Raw genomic sequence first — 18,436 nt, forward strand, 5'->3', positions numbered from 1 at the left:
TGTCTACCCTCCGTAAGGTCAGCGTGTATTCTATCTTCTTCAGACCTTACTTTTCTTTGGGATTAAGAAAGGTGTATTCAAAGAAAACAAGTATATCATTTGTTTCAAACTTTTTTCCACCTCGTTAATTTTAAGTTTCCGCATTACATATTTAAGAATTTAAGATCAGAAATTTTTAAAAAAATATTTCAACATATTTACAATATTAATATATTTTTACACTCTCTAAAACCACAAGTGAAAGTGAGTAATGTATCATTTGCGCCAATTGTTTTTTTAGAGGGGTAAAAGAAATAAAGAAACGATAACGAACTGAAATTTCAACCTACCAGTGGTGGCGAGTATGATACTTTCCAACTCGCTCTCCTCTTCTACTTTCCTCCGATTCAATAACCAACTGCAACAGCAGCTGCAGCAGCAGCTGTTTGTGGATTCTTCTTCACGAATTCTTCAATTGCAGAGCCGGAAATTGAAGAAGAAGAGCAGAGGCTTATCAGTGGTGACTCGTGCAGGTGGAATAAGTTCGGGCAGTTATATATTTGCTTTGGTATTTCCACTTTCTCTCCTTGCTATCACCATCTTCACTTCTGCCCGTGTTGCTGATAACCTCGACCAGAAATTTCTCGAAGAGGTAAATTACATAATCCCATTTGCCCCAAAGCAATTTTGTCCTTTCCTTTTTCCGGGATAGCTTGCGACCTCAAAAATGTTTTTTGGCAACCGCTTTACCAATAGACTAAACCTTCAACTTGTGTAGTTAAGAGAGGTGTCCATACTTGTATAAATATTTATTAAACCAAAATTCTACCTCGTAATTTTTGGGTGAAGGGGGTGTTGCTTGACATCCGGAAAAGGGTGGCTCCCCCCCTGCACCTAGTGTTTTGAACGAGGGTGCTCGACCCACTTTTTTGACCACTAGGCTGTACCTTTGGGTGACTCAAGTAATTTTTTCCATTAGGCTCATTCTCTCTTGTTTCCTTGATTTTTTATTCGACACGAGATGTAGTAAAAACTTTATGAAATGTTCCTATTAATGAATATAGTCTTTGGAAGTGAAGTAAAGGAAAATTGTGGAAATAGGTTTTGGATTATTTCTTGGGTGGAGGGAGGGGATTGATGAAATTTGAGGTCTAGGCGAAAATTTCTTTCTTGGACTATGCTTATCGTTCTCTGTTTTATGATAAGAAATTTTTAGTGCTGATTTGTTCTGTTAGATTTGTATTAGTTGCCAATGCTTAAGACATTCATCAAGTTAAAGTTTCATCGGAGAGGTTGGAGGTTTTATGGTTGTAGGAAAAGTATACTTTATTTTCTTTTGCTGGCGACTGGTGAGATAAGTTTGGTCTGTAAAGTGGGGAAGAGGGGTGGGGGTAATGGAGGGTAAGTGGATAGAAGTGAGAGCTAGAACAAGGGAGGGAACTTATGAATATATCGCCAGAAAAAGATGCTAACAGTCTAGGCTATATCAACTCCGCTAAAGCTAGGCAGGCATATTATTGGCATAACAATGCAAATGCTACTGGAAAAGCTTAGATGGGTTTTGTTTTAGAGTTTAAAAATTCAGTTCTTGCAAAATGTAAGCCAAACATCACTTTCAGACAGGCAGTTCTTGGTTGACACTTGACAGTATGATGACATGGGCTCTTGGTTGACACTTGACATATGCTGATATGGGCTATCTTCTGTTTTGTGATTTTTTCGATGTCTAACTGTTTGTTTTCTAGAGTGGATCATGCTACTTGATTTATATGGACATAACATTATGGATTTTCCCCTGAATTGGAACTGTAGCCTTTTAGCATAGTTCTATGAGGCATGAAGTACCAAGGCATCAGTAATTCCCTTGGCAAGGAAAACGGATAGGAGTAAGATGTTCCTAGATGATTAGAAATGTCATTATGTCAAGTGATCATGCTAAGCAAATGAATATTGAGCAGAGTGAGCATCACTTGATGTTGTCTTTAACTTTTTTGTAGAATGTCTGGTAGGAGGAAACTGAGAACAGTTTGGCTCTGCTAAGTCAATTTAGGTTGGACATGTATATTTGCTGCATGAGAAAACTAGTACTACATATGTCAAAGCTTTGTGCAATTTGCACCTATAACATTTGAATTTTCAAACCCTTCATGGAGTAGTCAGTATGAGTAAAACTAATAGGAATGATCATTATTAGGGAATACTTAAATGCCATACTAGGATAAGCTAGGGTTTCAACAACATAATCTACTTTCCAGATGCTTCACCATAGAATTGATCGATCCAGGTCCCATTCTTTTATGCTGCACTCACTTCATATTTCTGACACACGAGGAGTACTAAGGGGGCTAACGTCTATGAGTTGTTATGGGGAGTGTTCATGAGTTGACTTATAACTTGTTTCTCTTTGAAAGAATTAATGCATTTATGCTTGTATCTCCCTAGACACGACATCAACCACTGCATTGAAGGTCCCCAGTGCATACTCTGATTTAATGGTAGATAAGAGTTATAGACATATAATGTTTAAACCTATCATACACTTCTTAATCTCTTATGAAGTAAAAAGACAGCAAAGATTTATGTTGTATACATGACACATGTTGGACACCTAGAAATTAGTGGTTTCTTACAATTAAAAGATGCATATCTTTGGCATATATGAACGATGTGATTTAAATGGGACATCAGAGTTAAACGATTTTATAGATCCAGTTGAGTATATAATTGGAGGTGGAAGAAAAGAAGAAACATATCAATCATTAAGAAATTGAAATGGCGTCATGTCCTTTATTTGGAGTTGAATTCATGCAAGAAACACACACACACACAGAGACCTGCAGCGTGCTCACGAACATGTATGCACCCTGCACCCATTATAAGCTACAAAAAAAAAGAAATACTGATAAAATGTTCCCTCGTAAACGTCGATCACATCATTTGCTGAAAACTTTGCTTTTCAGTTATTTGTGCCCTACCTTGGTCATTGACTCATTGTTACTTATCACTTGTAGTAATTGGTATTTTTGAGCAGTACATTTCAAATTCATCCCATTGCCACCTCCTCCCTTTTCTTTAGGGATGCTTATCACACTTATGGATTCTTCTTCTGGCCTTTTAACTTTTATATGCCTAACAATTGAAGAGAAAGAAATGAGATTATTTTGAAGTAATTCATACTTACAGACTTCCTGAGGAAATCGTTGCGTGCACATTATAAAATTTTGATTTGAGTCTAATTCTACTTCTCTTGTTGAATTGACAGCTTGCTGTAAATGAAACAATAGCAGAAGGTGAGGAAGATGATGGCAGTGCAGTCACTCCGTTAGAGGAAAAACCTGCAACTCCTCGTACACGCAATCGACCCAAACGGGAAGTTGAACCTTCATCTAAGTAGTCTTTATTTGTTGAGGTGAATTGATAATTTACAGAGTGGTTTCTTTAGCACTTTGTCCTTTCACTATTTATCATAATTGGCTAGAAAAAATGTCTTTATTCACCAACACTTTTTGTACTTTCTGTGACTAATTCGAAATATAACAATATATGTGTATGAAGAGCTATTTATTTTACTAAGATATTGCCAACTGATTCAACTATAGAATCCATTTTGAGGTTATCAATAAGAAACAAAAACTTATGATCCACCTATAAAATTTTACTTCATCCATTCCATATTACTTGCCCACTTCCCCCTTTACATATAGGTGTTTTTACTAATTTATTCTTCAACTCTTTTTCAGTAATATGGACAAGTAATATAGAACGGACGGAATATTATATTAGTAAAGTTGTAGCTATTTAATTAATTATTGTCACAGTTGTTACCAGTGATAACAAAAAAGAGGAATTAGCTTTGTTAATTTAATTTTCATAGCTAAGAAGATTTATGAATTCGTAGATAGGCATGGATTCAAATTTTTGTGGCTATTGCTAGGTACTAACCCCGACTTTTAAATTCATGCTAAGATTTCGTTTTAGTAAGTAAGGAGAAGGAATCTCTTTTCTGCGACAGGAAAAATGGGAGCAGATTTAAATCGATATAACCTTACGATACACCTAACGAGAGCAGATTTATTAATAATTGATTTTCTTAATTTCTTTATTTAGTTTCAAAAAATTACTACTTATAAAATTATCAATTTGCGATGTGAATTAAGATATATAATCTTCATATTTTTTTTTTAAAAACTGACATAGTTAAAAGCCACGTAAAAAGTAAAATAAGTTACCATAATTAACCATCAAAGTATTTAAAACATATTTGAATAAACGAAAGCATTTTTTGACTTTCCATATATAACTAGAATTTCCCAATTTATTTAACAGTTTTGAAAAAAAAATTAGAAATTAATATATAAAGTTAATAGTTTCCTTAATGATTAAAAGATGTTAGGAAATGGGATTCCGAATTCTGCTCGGTTTAGGAAAAACATATGCCCTATAAATGTGATGCTAAAGTGTCACCATTACTCACAAATATATTTTAGGGTTACAATTACTTGGAAGAAACATCAATCATGGTTAAAATAGTTTTACGTGTGGATTTAGAAAAAATATTTATGAATGAATTTTCAATAAAGAAAAAACCGGACGATATTTTCAGTTTGATTGAATTTGCGATTTCTGTTGCTGAAGTTAAGTATCCAACTGCGTTGGATAAGCATAAACATAGGATGTTGAACCGATTGATGAATTCGGGAAGATATAAAGAAGAAGAAGAAGAAAAGAGTGGTATGTTGAAAGAGGATATTCATGAAAAATTAGGAACAAAGGAGCGTAACAAGAAGACGGATTTTGAATCAAGTAAAAGGAAATTTGAGCAACGGTCTGCAGAGCAAAAGGAAGCCAAGAGAAGGATCGTAATGTTGGAGTAGGAGAAGATGATTTTGAGTATTAATAATAGTAGTATATCATTGACGGTTTTTTAGTTAGTCCACTCCCCTTTTCTGTATTCAAAATCATTGATATAATACTAGATTTATAATTTCACAAATGTTGTTGGGTCTCATATCTGTTATTCACTACTTGCTCTAGGTTACTAATTAAAACTAGGATCTTGTTACTCTTGCTTCTCATCAATTTACTGTTTAGAGGTAATATTGCTCAATTTGCAAAGTGTACTACTAATGGAACTTGGAAAACTACATACTGTATTGTATTCAAATTACTGAGATGTACTTTTTACACTACTTGAATAAAAGATGGTTTCAGAACCTCAATATTTCTATTTTATTGCTAAAAAAAATAGGTCAGAATTGTGAAGTAACAGCCAGCAGGGTTTCAACCTTGTTTATCAGAATAAATTCCAAGATATCATCAGAGTAGTTCTCCATCTAAATCTTAAGACACTCCAAACCGGAACCAAAACTTTAAGATATCACAATCTAGTGAGATTTAATGTAGTTGGAGGAAGAAAATCATTTAACGCGCAATCCCCAACTTTCTGTTATCAATATGGACATGTTTTGCATAATTACTGAATTTCACCAATACCTGCAAAAAGAAAAGAACTTATTATATGTACTCTTTTAATTATAACCAAATGGCAGTTTTTCTAAATTGGTTATTAGATAGTGCTACACTGGCAGAATTCATAAATGTCTGCTAGACCGGGACTTCATGGCAAGGTCATTTAAGCCAACAGAGTGCCAAATCAACTTTTCCATTTTCCTATGTCAGGAAGCTAAGGAGATATGGAAAGCAAAAAGAAAAGTATAGTAAGAAGCGACGGATAGGAGTAATAACCTGCAGCTCTCACGTTTGAGTCATAATCATAACACTAGGGTGTTACTCCATCCGCTCCAGTCTTGGCGATCAAGATTACCTTGGTGACTTGTGCTTGTAAGCTGGACAAGCTGCATGAGGTAGATGAGTCAAGCTGATAAAGATAAGAACCGATGTTAAAGAAAAAGTACAAGAATGGAAGACGAGGGAAATAAGAGATTAAATAGTGGACTCCAAAATTAAAATGTCATCCATCTTTAGCCAAATCCCTTGAAACAAACAAAGGGAAATTTAGGTACATTTCCCTTTCTTTCCTCTAGTCTCCAGACAAAGGGTTTGCTTTTCTTTTTGCCATGTAAAGCCTGATTCAGTTAGTAACGAATAACACAATCATAAGTTGAAAGATACCTTCAAACAGCATCGGAGTAGTCTTTCAACTCTCAATGAGAATATGCACTTGAACTCTTCCAGTGCGATAGATTGGTCCCCTTCAACAACTACAGACAAAACTGTTCACCAAGCTACCTGCAAAGTTGAAGTAGTAACCTGTGGGAAACAGTGAAAAACTGAAAGTGGCATTTGTTTGATGTTCTCCAAAAATTAGGTTCGCCAAGTCAGTTTGACTTTTTGGAGGAAGCGTTTATTTGATGACCTGTTTTTGCAAAATAATTTTGAAGATTTCCAAACTTAAATTGTCAAATCTTTCAAAAACTCAGGAACTGCAAAAACTAGTTTTTGAGTTTATGGAAGATTGAAAAGTAATTGTGAAAATCTTCTAGAAAAAATTAACGCTTTCCTTTTTTATAAAAAGATCCAAACCACAACAATTCTTTTCCAAAAATTTAACAATGAGTCTGCAAACTCAAGATACGAAAACTTCAAAAGCCACCTAAATAGAGCAGGCACCTTGCAGCTTCATATCACATACAAGTGCAAATGATCAACATTTTGATGATTTATTACCTATTTTCATTTCTTCAACCTGCTAAAAGAGTACACCCCTTCGCTTTTAACTTTGACTCCAAACCGAAAAATTTCAACCCAGACAACAGCAAGTCTGCTGTCTTCTTCTTCATGTGGTCAATAAGCATCTCATCATAAACAACTAAGTCGGCTTCAGTAAGATGTTTTCGCTTTCTCATACTTGCAAAAACTTTCTGTGCTTCTTCAATTGTTCCATGTTTGCACATACCATAAATTACAGCGCAATATACAGCATTATCAGGAGAATAGCCCTCTTCGAGCAATTCATTAAGAACTTTCATTACCTTCTCGGCATCATTCATTTTACAGACATGAATAATAGTGAGAATATACTTAAACTCAATAGGGCCACTTGCCACATTGCCTAGGCAGTCACGAATTAGCATCATAGCTGGATCAATCTGTCCTATTTTGCAAAGCCCTATGACAAGAGAACGATATGCAGTGACTGAGGGAATCAAAGACATCTCTTTAATTCTGTTATAGCAAATAGATGCCTCCTGTACATCTCCGACCTCTACAAAACACTGGACGGCATTGCTATAAGTTGATGAATCAGGTTCATAATCTGAACTTCTCAACTCAGAGAACAATGTGAGTGCCTTGTTCACCTCGCCATTCTGATAGAGCGCCTCCATAAGAATGTTATATATTGGAACACCGCAATAATCTTTTACTTTCAAATATTCAAAGACTTCTAGAGCAATCATAATCGTATCATCCTTCTCTACCATATATGTGAAGAATTTGGATAAATCATCACTAGTGCAATGGCTTAATCGCTGCAGTTCCTCAAGCAATTTGCAAATTTCATCCATTTTCTTTGACTCTGCATAAGACACCAATATGGGCTTCACAGTGGAAAAGTCAGGACAAAGATCTTCTTGAACTGTGATTTGGAAAAGTTTATAGGCCCTATCTGTTCGTTTTGCATTGCAGAGACCTTCAATAATAGAATTATAGATTGCCAAATCAGCCCTATAGCCCGAGTCTATCAGATCTTTAAGCAAATCACAAGCTAAACCAACTTTCCCATTTGCTACAAACGATTCAATCAAAGATCCATAAATCCCCCTATCTATCAAAATATTCTTTTGTTTCATTTCCTTGAACAACTCATAGCCTTTGTCAACTTGATTATTTTTACACAAACCAGCAATAAAAGTTGAATAAGCAATAACATCAGGTTCAACTGCATCCTGCTGCATCTCCTTCCAAACCCTTGAACAACCATCCAAGTTCCGCTCTGCAACCAATATCTTTACCATTGCTGTGTAAGCAAACACATCTGGTTTGCAACGATTCTCTCTCATCCGACCCAAAAGCTCAAACACTTCATCCATCCGTCCTAACTTGCACAGGCCCTTTATCAAGATCATGAAAGTCATACTTTCCTCCACCAACCCATCCTTCTTGAAATCATCATAAACTGACATAGCCATGTCCAAATGATTGGTTTTAACCAAAGCATCCATTATTCTGTTATACAGAAAAACTCTTGGTTTTACCCCAAATTTTTTCATTTTCTCATAAACATAGTATACTCTAAGACCCCTGTTAGCATCACCATGCATTCTGATTAAGATCTCAAATTGTTTCTCACTAGGTGGCTTTCCTTGCATATGCATCAGCTCAGGAACCTGATCAGCTGTCCGAAATTGATTCGCCCGATTCAGACCATAAGCAAAGGCATTGTAACAAGAGAAATCATGCCTGTAACCTTTCTGTTTTCCTGTTAAGATAACATTATAAGAATAAGAAGATACACATCTACAAGCACAACACTGATCATCATCAATTTGTCTATTCATTTTGCTCATTTTTTCTTGTGAACAAAACAATAACAAAATGCATAGTTTTGGACTTCATCTTTTGTATATAGACAAATTTAAGGCACAACACTCTTGCCAAAAGATCAAAACCATGACAATTGTAGTGTCTGATTGCCTCAAAATCACACAATTGCATCAATATACTCTCCCGTCCACTAAAATTCCATGATAATTGTGGTATTTGACTGCCTCAAGATCACACTATTGCATCTATAGACTCTCCCCGTCCCTTAAAAATTTCCCCTTTTTGATTTTTTGTGCCAGCTTGACCCATTTTTAGACTACAACAACAACAAACACAGTGAAATCCCACAAAGTGGGGTCTGGGAGGGTAAAGTGTACACAGGCCTTACCACTACCTCTCTACCACCCATTTTTAGACTAAAATTAGCATTACAAGTTACAACGTTCCTTGCATTCCTATTTCAAAGTGAAAACATAACACATTCAACAATCTTGGATATCATATAAAATTCCCAGAGAAGGGGAAAAGAATGACACAAATAACAAATTCCCTAAAAAAAAGTAAAAAGGGTGAATTTTGAATATACCAGCCCAATAGAAGAACTTGGATGAAATTTTGGGATCAAGATTAGGGTGTTTGAGAACCTCAGTTACAAGCTTAGGAGTAACCCTCCGTAGACTATTAAGGTCAGCCAAAAGGGGTGCACCCCAATTCCCATGTTTCCTGAATGAATCCACTATATACCTAGCAATTGGTGATAGGCGCTGAGCTAAAGAGAAGAATTCCTGAGATGCGTCTCTGGATTGTTGACCCGAAACTCCATCCGGGTCCCATTTTTGAAGCTGAAAATCACCTTGGGTAACAGAGGAAGGTGAGTTTTTGGTGGTGCGGTTTGGGTTTATGGTTTGGCGATTGGAAAAAAGGCCTCCTTGGACTGTAGGACGATGCTGAGTAGGTTTCCGGTGGCCGTAGAAGAAGTACGGTTTGCTTTGTGCGGATTTGGGCGGCATTTTTGAGTTTCTGTTCAAGTTTTTTCTTCTTCATGAACTGAAAGCGGCTGTGCTTGTATGAACTATTTGCGAGTATTTGGGTAAAATCATTCAAGTATAATCTAAATCTAAATCTAAATCTAAATCTAAAGTACATTCTTATGTTATATAAGTGAACAAAAAATAACCTTGAACTATCCAATAAGTTACAAGATTCATCATTTTATCTATTTTTTTTTAAGAAACTCACCCCACCAATAAAAAAGAGTGCCAAGTCGAATGAATATATGTACACATGGTTAAGCTAATCAAGTTAGGTGATTTTTTTTAATTTTTAGAAATTGAGAATTTAAATCATATTCAGACAAAATATATTCAAATTCAAAATATTCTTTGTAAATATGGCCAAATACTACTCCAACTTCAAAAATTTCAAATAAAATAATTATTTTTTTATTTTCATAACTAAATGCCTATGTAAGTTCACTAAATTTTCAGCATTTCTGTACATTGTATAAAATGTGAATCACATTGTATATATAGTACATACATTCTAAATATTTTATTAAAGAAAATCTCTAAATAGTTGGACATAATATTTTTAAAATGATTTTTTTTACATAATATTTTTAATCATCGGAACCTACTGTATAAATATTTCAAAACTTATTATTGTTGCAAGTCAATTTAATTGATGATGCAAAAAACATATAAACTAACAACACACAAAATTTAAATCCTAAGAATGAAAGCTTCATTTGCTATCCATATCCTTATTCTTTTTAGGTAACTTTGATTTTCTTGTCGTGACAAAGACATGACAAAAAAAAAATAAAAATTATTGGTTCTCTAAGTTTCTTAACAAAAATATAATGAAGGATGATTCATGTTATTTTTTGGATAGTATAAGGATGTTTTTTGCTCACTTGGATAATATAAAGATGTACATTAGATTTGAGTCATAGTTAAGGAATGATTTTAGCTAAAAACTTAACTATTTGCAGAAACTCTTTTGCACTTTGTTTTTTTAAAAAAAAAATAAAAATCCTTAAGCAAAAGTCAATAAAATTTGTTTTGATTTTTTTTACAACAAAAGACTACAATATTATTTTTTCATAAGCACATTATTTAACTCTGCTAAGAAAAAAGAACTTCATTATAGGTACAAATTGATAATCTTCTTTACATTTGTGTCCTTAGTTTGCCAAAAAACTAGAGCTACTTTGAAGTGGGTTCCACCTTTTGAAAATGTATAACAAATGTAAAATAGCAACTAGCGACCAAATTTTCCCTTTGGTCTCGTATGAATTTTGATACTCAACTAAATTTAAATTTACACGAAAATGTTTCATATTAGAAGGTAAATAGTTTTTAATAAGACAATTTTGTATTCAAGGGAATTCAAACTCAAAATCTCTAGTTAAGGATAAAAGAGTACTTATTAATCTATCACAATTTTTTTAAAATCTCTATAAAAAATAAAAGGATACTTATCACTCTACCATAATTTTTATCGATAAGTAGCACCAAATTACTTAGCTGTATATTTGTGTCTGGACTGGAGTCTAGAAAACACCTTTTAAAAAATAATTAAATACATGAATGAGGTACTTATTTTTATTTAAAAGACTTCAAACATGTTTTTCATAATCAAAATTATTTATTTCAAATTTGAAATATAACAGATCAAAGTATAAAGCAAATATTTATATATATGATAACACTTGATTTGGACATTGATTTTTTACAATACTTCGTTAAAATTTTATTATAATAAAATAACGCGAATTTTTTGAAAACGCCGTATCAAAGTATAGAATTTGAATACATTTTACTTAATCCTTTCTAGGATAGGCGTGAAAAAAAAGAAGAAAAACTAACATCTTCTAATTTTTCATTTTTCATCATTAACTATTGGTCCGCACCCTTGAATCATATTCATATTAGCAATAAGATATGTATCAACTCTAACTGATTTTCAAGGGTAAGAACAAGTCTAAATGTCAACAGTGTATATCAAGGTGCTTGATGCGATCATTGATGTATAATTAAGCTCCACATTATGACCAAACCCTTTTAGAACTGCATAAATAGATCCATGGGTAATCTCTTCCTATCTGTTCTAGCTTTGATGGTAACTGCCATGGCCGCCAGAGTCACCTGATGGTAGGTAGCATTATAGCTTTGATGGTAACTGCCATGGCCGCCAGAGTAGGTATCATTAAGATGTGTGCACGCTGGCCCAAACACCACAATTTTCACAAAAAAAGACCACCTAAGTAGTGAGATGAACTTGAACTTCTAAAATAGCAGAAGGTTGATACCATCACCAATCAGCTTGAACATCTTTGAAATGAGTTCAAAGAGATGCACCAGGACCATGACATCCACCTCTTTGATCTGCCAACATGCATCTAAAACGACAGTAACAAGGCATACAAGTCACAGCAAGGCTAAAAGTACAAAATCCCTCGATGCATTTTATACCTGTTGCCAATTCCCAGAGGGGAAAAGGGTGAAGTTATATAAAGATTTACAAGCTTACATCGAAATATCAAAGCCACTTACAGCAAAGGTACATGGGCTTAGCAACATGCAATTTATCATTCATCTATCATACCTACCCAACTATCCACCATCCAGCAGGATATTTTCTCTTTAACCAAAAATAAATAAATGGAACAGAAATGAGCTTTTTTATATTACAAATTTCCGCTCAATGCCATAAACATTCTCCTATTCCACTGCCTTCCAACTTGCTTACTTTTCTACCATCCCTCTGCAAGATCATGGTTGCAACTGCTCCACCATTAGACTCGGTAACACCCAATGATGTTACATAACATACAAAAAGATCCAGAAGTTGGTCAACTTTTCATTGAAAAGATAACTTAAGAAGTTGGTCAACTTTTCATTGAAAAGCCAACTTAAGAAGTTGATCAACTAGTCATACATGTTAAAAGTAACCCTCTTCTGTGTTTTTTCTTCTCTCCAATTGTTCGCAGTCCTCGGTTCATCACTTTGAAACCTTGAGCTTTTGTACCTCGGCACATGTTGTGAAGAACTTTCCCTCTTGCGTGAACCAGTATAAAAGGTTTTATCACCTCTGCTAGGTCTTCCAAAATCCACATTTCTCTCATTACTCTGCCTTGGTTGTTGCTGATAATCCCAAGACGTGACCTCAGATCCTCTCCATCTTCTGTCTTTTGAGGTTGTTCCACCACCTCGACTAAGATTCCTATTCCAACGAGAGCCATAGTCTGAATTCCGCTGCTCATGCCCCCCAGTATTCCAATAGGTTTGACCCCAGGAACCAACGCTATTATCAACCCATTCGTTTCCTTTAGCACCAGAAACACATGCACCACTTTGATGCCACAAATTGCTGAAACTGTTATCAACACAAGCATATCCATTCTCATAATTCATCCCCGTGTTCCAACCCCATGACTCATTTCCACAGCCTCCCCAGACAGTGTCCTTCAAGATGCCTTGGGTTTTAGGGGAACTCCTTTCCCACGGATTATCATCTTTGATGTTTACAGGGGTATACCATTCATTCCAAGTCTGCTTCGTATCCTCAATAGAAGCACTTTCCCAAGGATTTTCACGATTGTCACCAGGCTTTGAGTCCTTCACATTGCCACTTTCCCAAGGATTTTCACCATTAGCAGCAGTTTTAGAGCCCTGCACATTACCACTTTCCCAAGGATTTTCACCATCATCAGTAGTTTTATCCTCCCATACCAAGGTGCATCCAGGAACTAAGTTGTTCTCAGACTTGACAGAGTTTGTAACTTCATTAGGGTTAAAATATTCTCTGTCCAAATCTAATATCAGCTCCGGATCGATAGTTGAGTCCCAATCAACTATATCAATGTACAAATCTGGATTGGGAGGAGGATTCTGAGGGGGAAGACCACAAATCTCCGCCCAATATCTCCTTTTTGCATCATTGAATGCTTCTTGACCTGCAGAGTCATCCCACTTAACCACATTTTCATAACAGTACATATATGTTTTTGCACTCACAACCTTGTGCCAGGGAATGCCGGCTGCTCTGCAGAAATCTATTTCCCATAATGGGACACTGTTTTGCTGGATAGCTTTAAAAGGCCAAAAAGAAGAAGTTATCAGATTCTGTAGATAATACAAGACTTGATAGCATTCAAGCAGATGTGCAGATGAAAATATTTTATGTGAAATAGACTTTTAATTTAATTTTAAAAGAAGATGAAGAAAGAAGAAGAAACTGAAGGAAATATATGAAGAGATATATTTTATTAAAATGACAAAACTTCCACAACAATCAGAATTCCAAGCATGTCTATCAAGATCTTTTACATATACATACACACACGTGTATATGTGTGTATAACTTTTAAAGCACATAATCTAGACACACAAATTTCAGAGGAATATTGGAGCTGGGTCAGCTGGCTTCAACACTTCCAACTTTCTACCAACTCCACTTAAATACCAGACTTGGTTCACCAGTTAGGATTTGAGTCGTGACTTGTGCCAACCACAATCTCGAGTCCCTACTGTCTTTTGCCCTGAACTAAATCTGAGGCAGGAATATAATTCCTTGTACAAGAGGTTAGCGTAAAAGGACAGCTATTCAATGCTTGTTATTTTCCAGGTCAAAATAATGACAAATTGAAACATGAACCAATTTCCTTAACAGAGAAGGTATACGTTGTCTCCCTATTTACAGATTCAGCTAGTTCCCCTTTCAACAATTCTCTTTTTTATTATTTACAGTAACCCAGACAAGCACCTCACATGCTTCTGATTTTAAATATCTACCTTCCTAACATAATTACGGACTGAAAAGTGAGCATGATAGACTTTGCAGCAATAACAGTCTCAAGAGATAAGAATGACAACCAAACATTTCTGGAAGACGATTCACACGCGAAAATTTAAAAAGAGAAAGGCCTTCCTCATAAGCTAATTGGTAGAACAAAATAATAATTAGACAGAGGTTCAAGTCCCAACTAAGGGGGGTGAATCATTTTAAATTCTTAGTTACAGCTTTAGGGACTCGTGAAAGACAAGCTTGATCCTATAGAATGTAAAATACTCTATCTTACAAAATATTTCAAAAGGAGGACAAAAGTTTACTATTCTATGGCATCACTATCTGATGTGAACTTCTCATGCTATCAACCAATTTTACCAGGTCTAAGTAGTCAAGGTATCTGTTCTAAGAACTTAAAAGGCACAGCAACATAGCTCTCATCGTTTTCCTAAATTCAGAACTGGGAAAATAAATGAAGTCACAGTTCTTACAGAAGCGATTCAGTATGATATGTGAAATTCTAGGAAGATGATAATATGTAAATGGTCAAAAAGGGTATCAAGAATCAGAGCTCTAAGGCACCGATAACTGATAACTCCCCCACCCCCCTACACACGTAGTTCAATAACTCTACAACAACAACATACCCAGTGTAATCAACAAAATTAATTAATCAAACTTGACAGTTATCATCCATCATTAAGACTAGAAGTATATTGGTCAGAAGCGCAACGGTCACAGCTTCCAACAGATGGAATAGTTTAGGGGTCGGAAATTTTTAAAAAAAGAACAAAGGTAACAGACAGAAATAAAAAAAATTATTTGCAAATGACTATGGGGACTTAGCAATGAGAAGCACATTCTAATGGGAAATGAGTGATTAGGGGAAAGTATGGGATGTATGGAAATTGGATTTCAGGAACAACAAGTGGCTCCATTGAGTAGCCCCACTGACGCATATAAGGAAGCTTTGGGAGGGATTCTACCACCAGGTTTACATGGCAGAGAAACCAGAAAATGGTCTACTCCACGGTATTAAGGTATAACTCTAAAAGTCTTTTCAGATTTATTCACCTATTCCTACACCAGGAGATCTCCATAAGTGAATGCAGAACTGTAGAAAAAAGAAATTGAAGAGGAGGAATATTTTCAATCGACAGATCAATTGAATGGATCTATCATGGTCAGATATTCAGCTACTTTAACCATAAAACTAGATGCTTACAAATCTTAAATTCTTGGTATAATCTGACTTTAGTAAATGATGTCAATTCTTTTGTAGATTTCACAGATTACTAGCAGTGAAGTAACTCTGCCATATCTTGAAGTGCCTTAGTGAAGTTCTCAGAGAAATTATTAACATCACTTTTTACTCAAAAGAGAAAAAGACTAGAAGTTATAAATATTAGAGAAGCTAGCGCTATTTTTTTTCTAAATCCATCAGTAAGACGAACACAATCTAAAAGAATCTTGTGATGGCCAATCTGTTACATTGTAAGAAAAAAGAATCTTGTGATGGCCAAATATCATGGAGAAAAGAAAAAACAGTCAATCAAGTGTCTCCATTGGATAAGTAACAACAACACGTTCACGCTAACAGTAAAATATTCTATCACCAGCTAAGAAATAACTTTTTTCCTTTTCCGAAACATCGTTCATTTATATTCGACCAGAGTGTATGTAGACCTTCACTCAAATAACAAAAACAAATGGAATAAGAAAGGAAAAATGTGCATCTTGACAATATCAACTTGGCAATGGTATACCACTAATGAAGAGGACCAGCCATGTCTTCGTGTTAAAACGTGTTTGGTGCTTCATATGGGAAACAATTCCTTCCTAGTTGTTTATGATCACAAATTGATTTTAATTTTCTCGATTTCCATCTGCTCGTGGGAATTCCTCAATTTGTTCCAATGTTGTTCGCTGAGGCAGAGCTAGGTAGTGATCAGGGGGTTCGGACAAATCCCCTTCGCCGGAAAATTACGCAGTATATATAAGGTTAAATCTGCATTTTAGGTATATATATATCATAAAATGAACCCCCTCAATACTTACCTGTAACTTGGTTCAGCGGTGAAGGTGGTTCAAATGTTGCAAGGGGTCACTGGTTCCATTCCTCGCGATAACATTTTTTAAAACTTTTATTTCCCTTTTCTACCTATGGTCATTACCCACGCGCCACAACTATCTTACATAGGATACTTCTCGTGATTTATTTAATTAAAAAAGAATAAGAAAGATAATAGCTATTTAATTCTCATTCTCTAGATTTCATTCCAAACATTAATAAAAGTAAGCCCCCTCACTTATTAATGTCTTCTTTGTTTTATGCTTAATTATGATAAAGTATTTTATTTATTTATTTATTTGAAAACATCAAATTTATTTGTCATAATATATTTGAACTTATAACTTTTTTCTCTACACAATGATCCCCATAACAATAATGAAGATTATAAAATGAAAGGAAATGAGCCATGTGGGTTACTAAGTAATTTTTGAATAACATAAAAAATATACGGTATCCATATTGTTACACTATGATATTTATCTTTATTTTTTAAAGAAAAAAGTACTTTCTTCAATTCAAATTTAAAGGGAAAAAATGTTAAAAAGGAGCATGATAGGGCGAGTTAAAATTTAGGGGTTAAGTTAGTCATTCTCTTGGTCACCCAACCCGTTTATCATCCTACAATCCTTACGTATTTACTTTCTCATAGTTTTAACCCCTCTATGGAAATCCTGCATCCGCCACTAGTTGTTCGGCTGGTGTACTAGACTAGAAAATAAACTCAGGATGTATAAACTAGTTATTGTTTAGTATAAAATCTATGTACTTGTCAAAAGTACTTAATGCTTCGAGTGGATGAGTTTTTAGAGTACCAGAATCTCTCTCAAGCAAATAAAACAGAAAACCAAATATTTAGGCAAATAATATATCAAGGAAACATGACTATTTTCATCAAATAAACATTGAGACCCTGTTTGGATGGTTGTTGCTTAGTATCATATCGGTATTGTACTATTTTGTTTTAATAAATACAATATTTAGATAGATTACATTGTTCTCCGTCATTACATAATATTAGACATCAACAATTTAAATGCTAGGGGGGAGAGATTCTATGAAAAGGTAGGGTAAACCTAAACGACAAAATAGCATTATTAAATAATAAGTAAGACAAAATAAGAATAACGACACAATCACACCCGATCCATCGTTACACAAACTGGGGTGGGGTTTTCGTCGTTAACTAACAATTCATTACACAAAAATGGGCCTTTTCGTCGCTAATGATGGATTTAAACATACCAACAATCAAAACAATAAAAATTAAACCAACAATCAAAACAAACAATTTTTAAAAACTAATAAAACAGTACATACAATGGGTAACAACCATCCAAACAAAGTGTAAAGCTTGTTCTTTAATGGATCCTCTACAGTCTACACATACAGAGGCAACCTCTAACTAAACTAATCATCCAAATGAAAAAAAAAAAAAATCAAACAAAAGAAAACCCAAAATTTTTCACCGAATTGTAGATCAAGAAAACACCATCGGCATTAATCGATACAGAAAAATAATTGATAATCAACAAATAGCATGAAACAGTACCTAAAAAAGAAAAAAGAAGACAGATGAGTACCATGATAAGGAGATTGGTTGTAATGGTACGGCTGAGAAGGGGGAAAATCTTCCTGCTTGTAGTTTTTTCTGGGTATCCATCTTCTTCTGTTCCAATTCCCCATTTTTGGAACTCAAAAAAAGCGTTTCTTTTCAGTCGGCAAAAGGGAAATACTCAGATTGAAGATGTTTTAGGGCTTTTTAGTACTGAGAATTTGCTTTAATTTGTGCACACAGAATACATGTTTGAAACCGATATTAGTAAATTGATGTAATAATTGTGTATATATTAGTAAGAAAAATTGAACATGAAGATGATCAATGGGCCAAACCGACTTGATAGGTGATGGGCTTTGCCACTTTTATTGCAAGTTTATGCTCGGATTGTTTCTGTTTTTGGATTATTTTTTATCAGATACATCGAGATATATGTATTTTACTATCAGATATATTCTAAAATACAAATACATGGAAAGAGAGGGAGAGAGACAATAATAGGAAGAAGGCGAGCGAGAGAATTAATGTAC

General features: G+C 34.7%; 3 protein-coding genes across 4 annotated transcripts; 1 reads left to right on the plus strand and 2 right to left on the minus strand.

Annotated features, from left to right (window-relative positions):
* The first annotated feature begins 273 nt into the window (after nucleotides 1-273).
* On the plus strand, nucleotides 274-3,548 carry LOC125810613 (uncharacterized). Its single transcript, XM_049490084.1, has 2 exons — nucleotides 274-631; nucleotides 3,242-3,548. Exons 1-2 carry the CDS (start codon nucleotides 344-346, stop codon nucleotides 3,371-3,373), a joined length of 420 nt encoding a protein of 139 aa, XP_049346041.1. The 5' UTR covers nucleotides 274-343; the 3' UTR covers nucleotides 3,374-3,548.
* A 2,214-nt stretch (nucleotides 3,549-5,762) lies between these two features.
* LOC125810604 (pentatricopeptide repeat-containing protein At4g20740) lies at nucleotides 5,763-9,552 on the minus strand. 2 transcript variants are annotated; one of them, XR_007441877.1, is made up of 4 exons: nucleotides 9,071-9,552; nucleotides 6,667-8,419; nucleotides 6,112-6,228; nucleotides 5,763-5,834 (listed from the first exon to the last, which is right to left on the minus strand). XR_007441877.1 is itself a non-coding variant. In XM_049490074.1 (3 exons), the coding sequence occupies exons 1-2, from the start codon at nucleotides 9,492-9,494 to the stop codon at nucleotides 6,681-6,683; spliced, it is 2,163 nt and encodes a 720-aa protein (XP_049346031.1). In that variant the 5' UTR covers nucleotides 9,495-9,552; the 3' UTR covers nucleotides 6,137-6,249; nucleotides 6,667-6,680. The 2 variants fall into 2 exon arrangements, 1 of the variants encoding a protein (XP_049346031.1); XM_049490074.1 differs by lacking the exon at nucleotides 5,763-5,834 and having other exon boundaries at nucleotides 6,137-6,249.
* A 2,734-nt stretch (nucleotides 9,553-12,286) lies between these two features.
* LOC125810612 (uncharacterized) lies at nucleotides 12,287-18,150 on the minus strand. The gene is made up of 2 exons (XM_049490082.1): nucleotides 17,932-18,150; nucleotides 12,287-13,579 (listed from the first exon to the last, which is right to left on the minus strand). Exons 1-2 carry the CDS (start codon nucleotides 18,032-18,034, stop codon nucleotides 12,417-12,419), a joined length of 1,266 nt encoding a protein of 421 aa, XP_049346039.1. The 5' UTR covers nucleotides 18,035-18,150; the 3' UTR covers nucleotides 12,287-12,416.
* Between the last annotated feature and the right edge of the window lie 286 nt (nucleotides 18,151-18,436).

Source organism: Solanum verrucosum, unplaced genomic scaffold (genome assembly GCF_900185275.1).
Source record: "Solanum verrucosum unplaced genomic scaffold, falcon-dt-bn FXZP01000118.1, whole genome shotgun sequence".
Taxonomy (NCBI): Eukaryota; Viridiplantae; Streptophyta; class Magnoliopsida; order Solanales; family Solanaceae; genus Solanum; species Solanum verrucosum.

Bases quoted from the DNA above. Each gene is read 5' to 3' on its own strand.
- LOC125810613 (XM_049490084.1), top strand. From the start codon at position 344: ATGATACTTTCCAACTCGCTCTCCTCTTCTACTTTCCTCCGATTCAAT. The intron at 632-3,241 runs GTAAATTACATA...TTGAATTGACAG, and splicing joins ACCAGAAATTTCTCGAAGAG to CTTGCTGTAAATGAAACAAT.
- LOC125810604 (XM_049490074.1), bottom strand. From the start codon at position 9,494: ATGCCGCCCAAATCCGCACAAAGCAAACCGTACTTCTTCTACGGCCAC. The intron at 8,420-9,070 runs GTATATTCAAAA...TTATCTTAACAG, and splicing joins CAAGTTCTTCTATTGGGCTG to GAAAACAGAAAGGTTACAGG.
- LOC125810612 (XM_049490082.1), bottom strand. From the start codon at position 18,034: ATGGGGAATTGGAACAGAAGAAGATGGATACCCAGAAAAAACTACAAG. The intron at 13,580-17,931 runs GTACTCATCTGT...GGCCTTTTAAAG, and splicing joins CAACCAATCTCCTTATCATG to CTATCCAGCAAAACAGTGTC.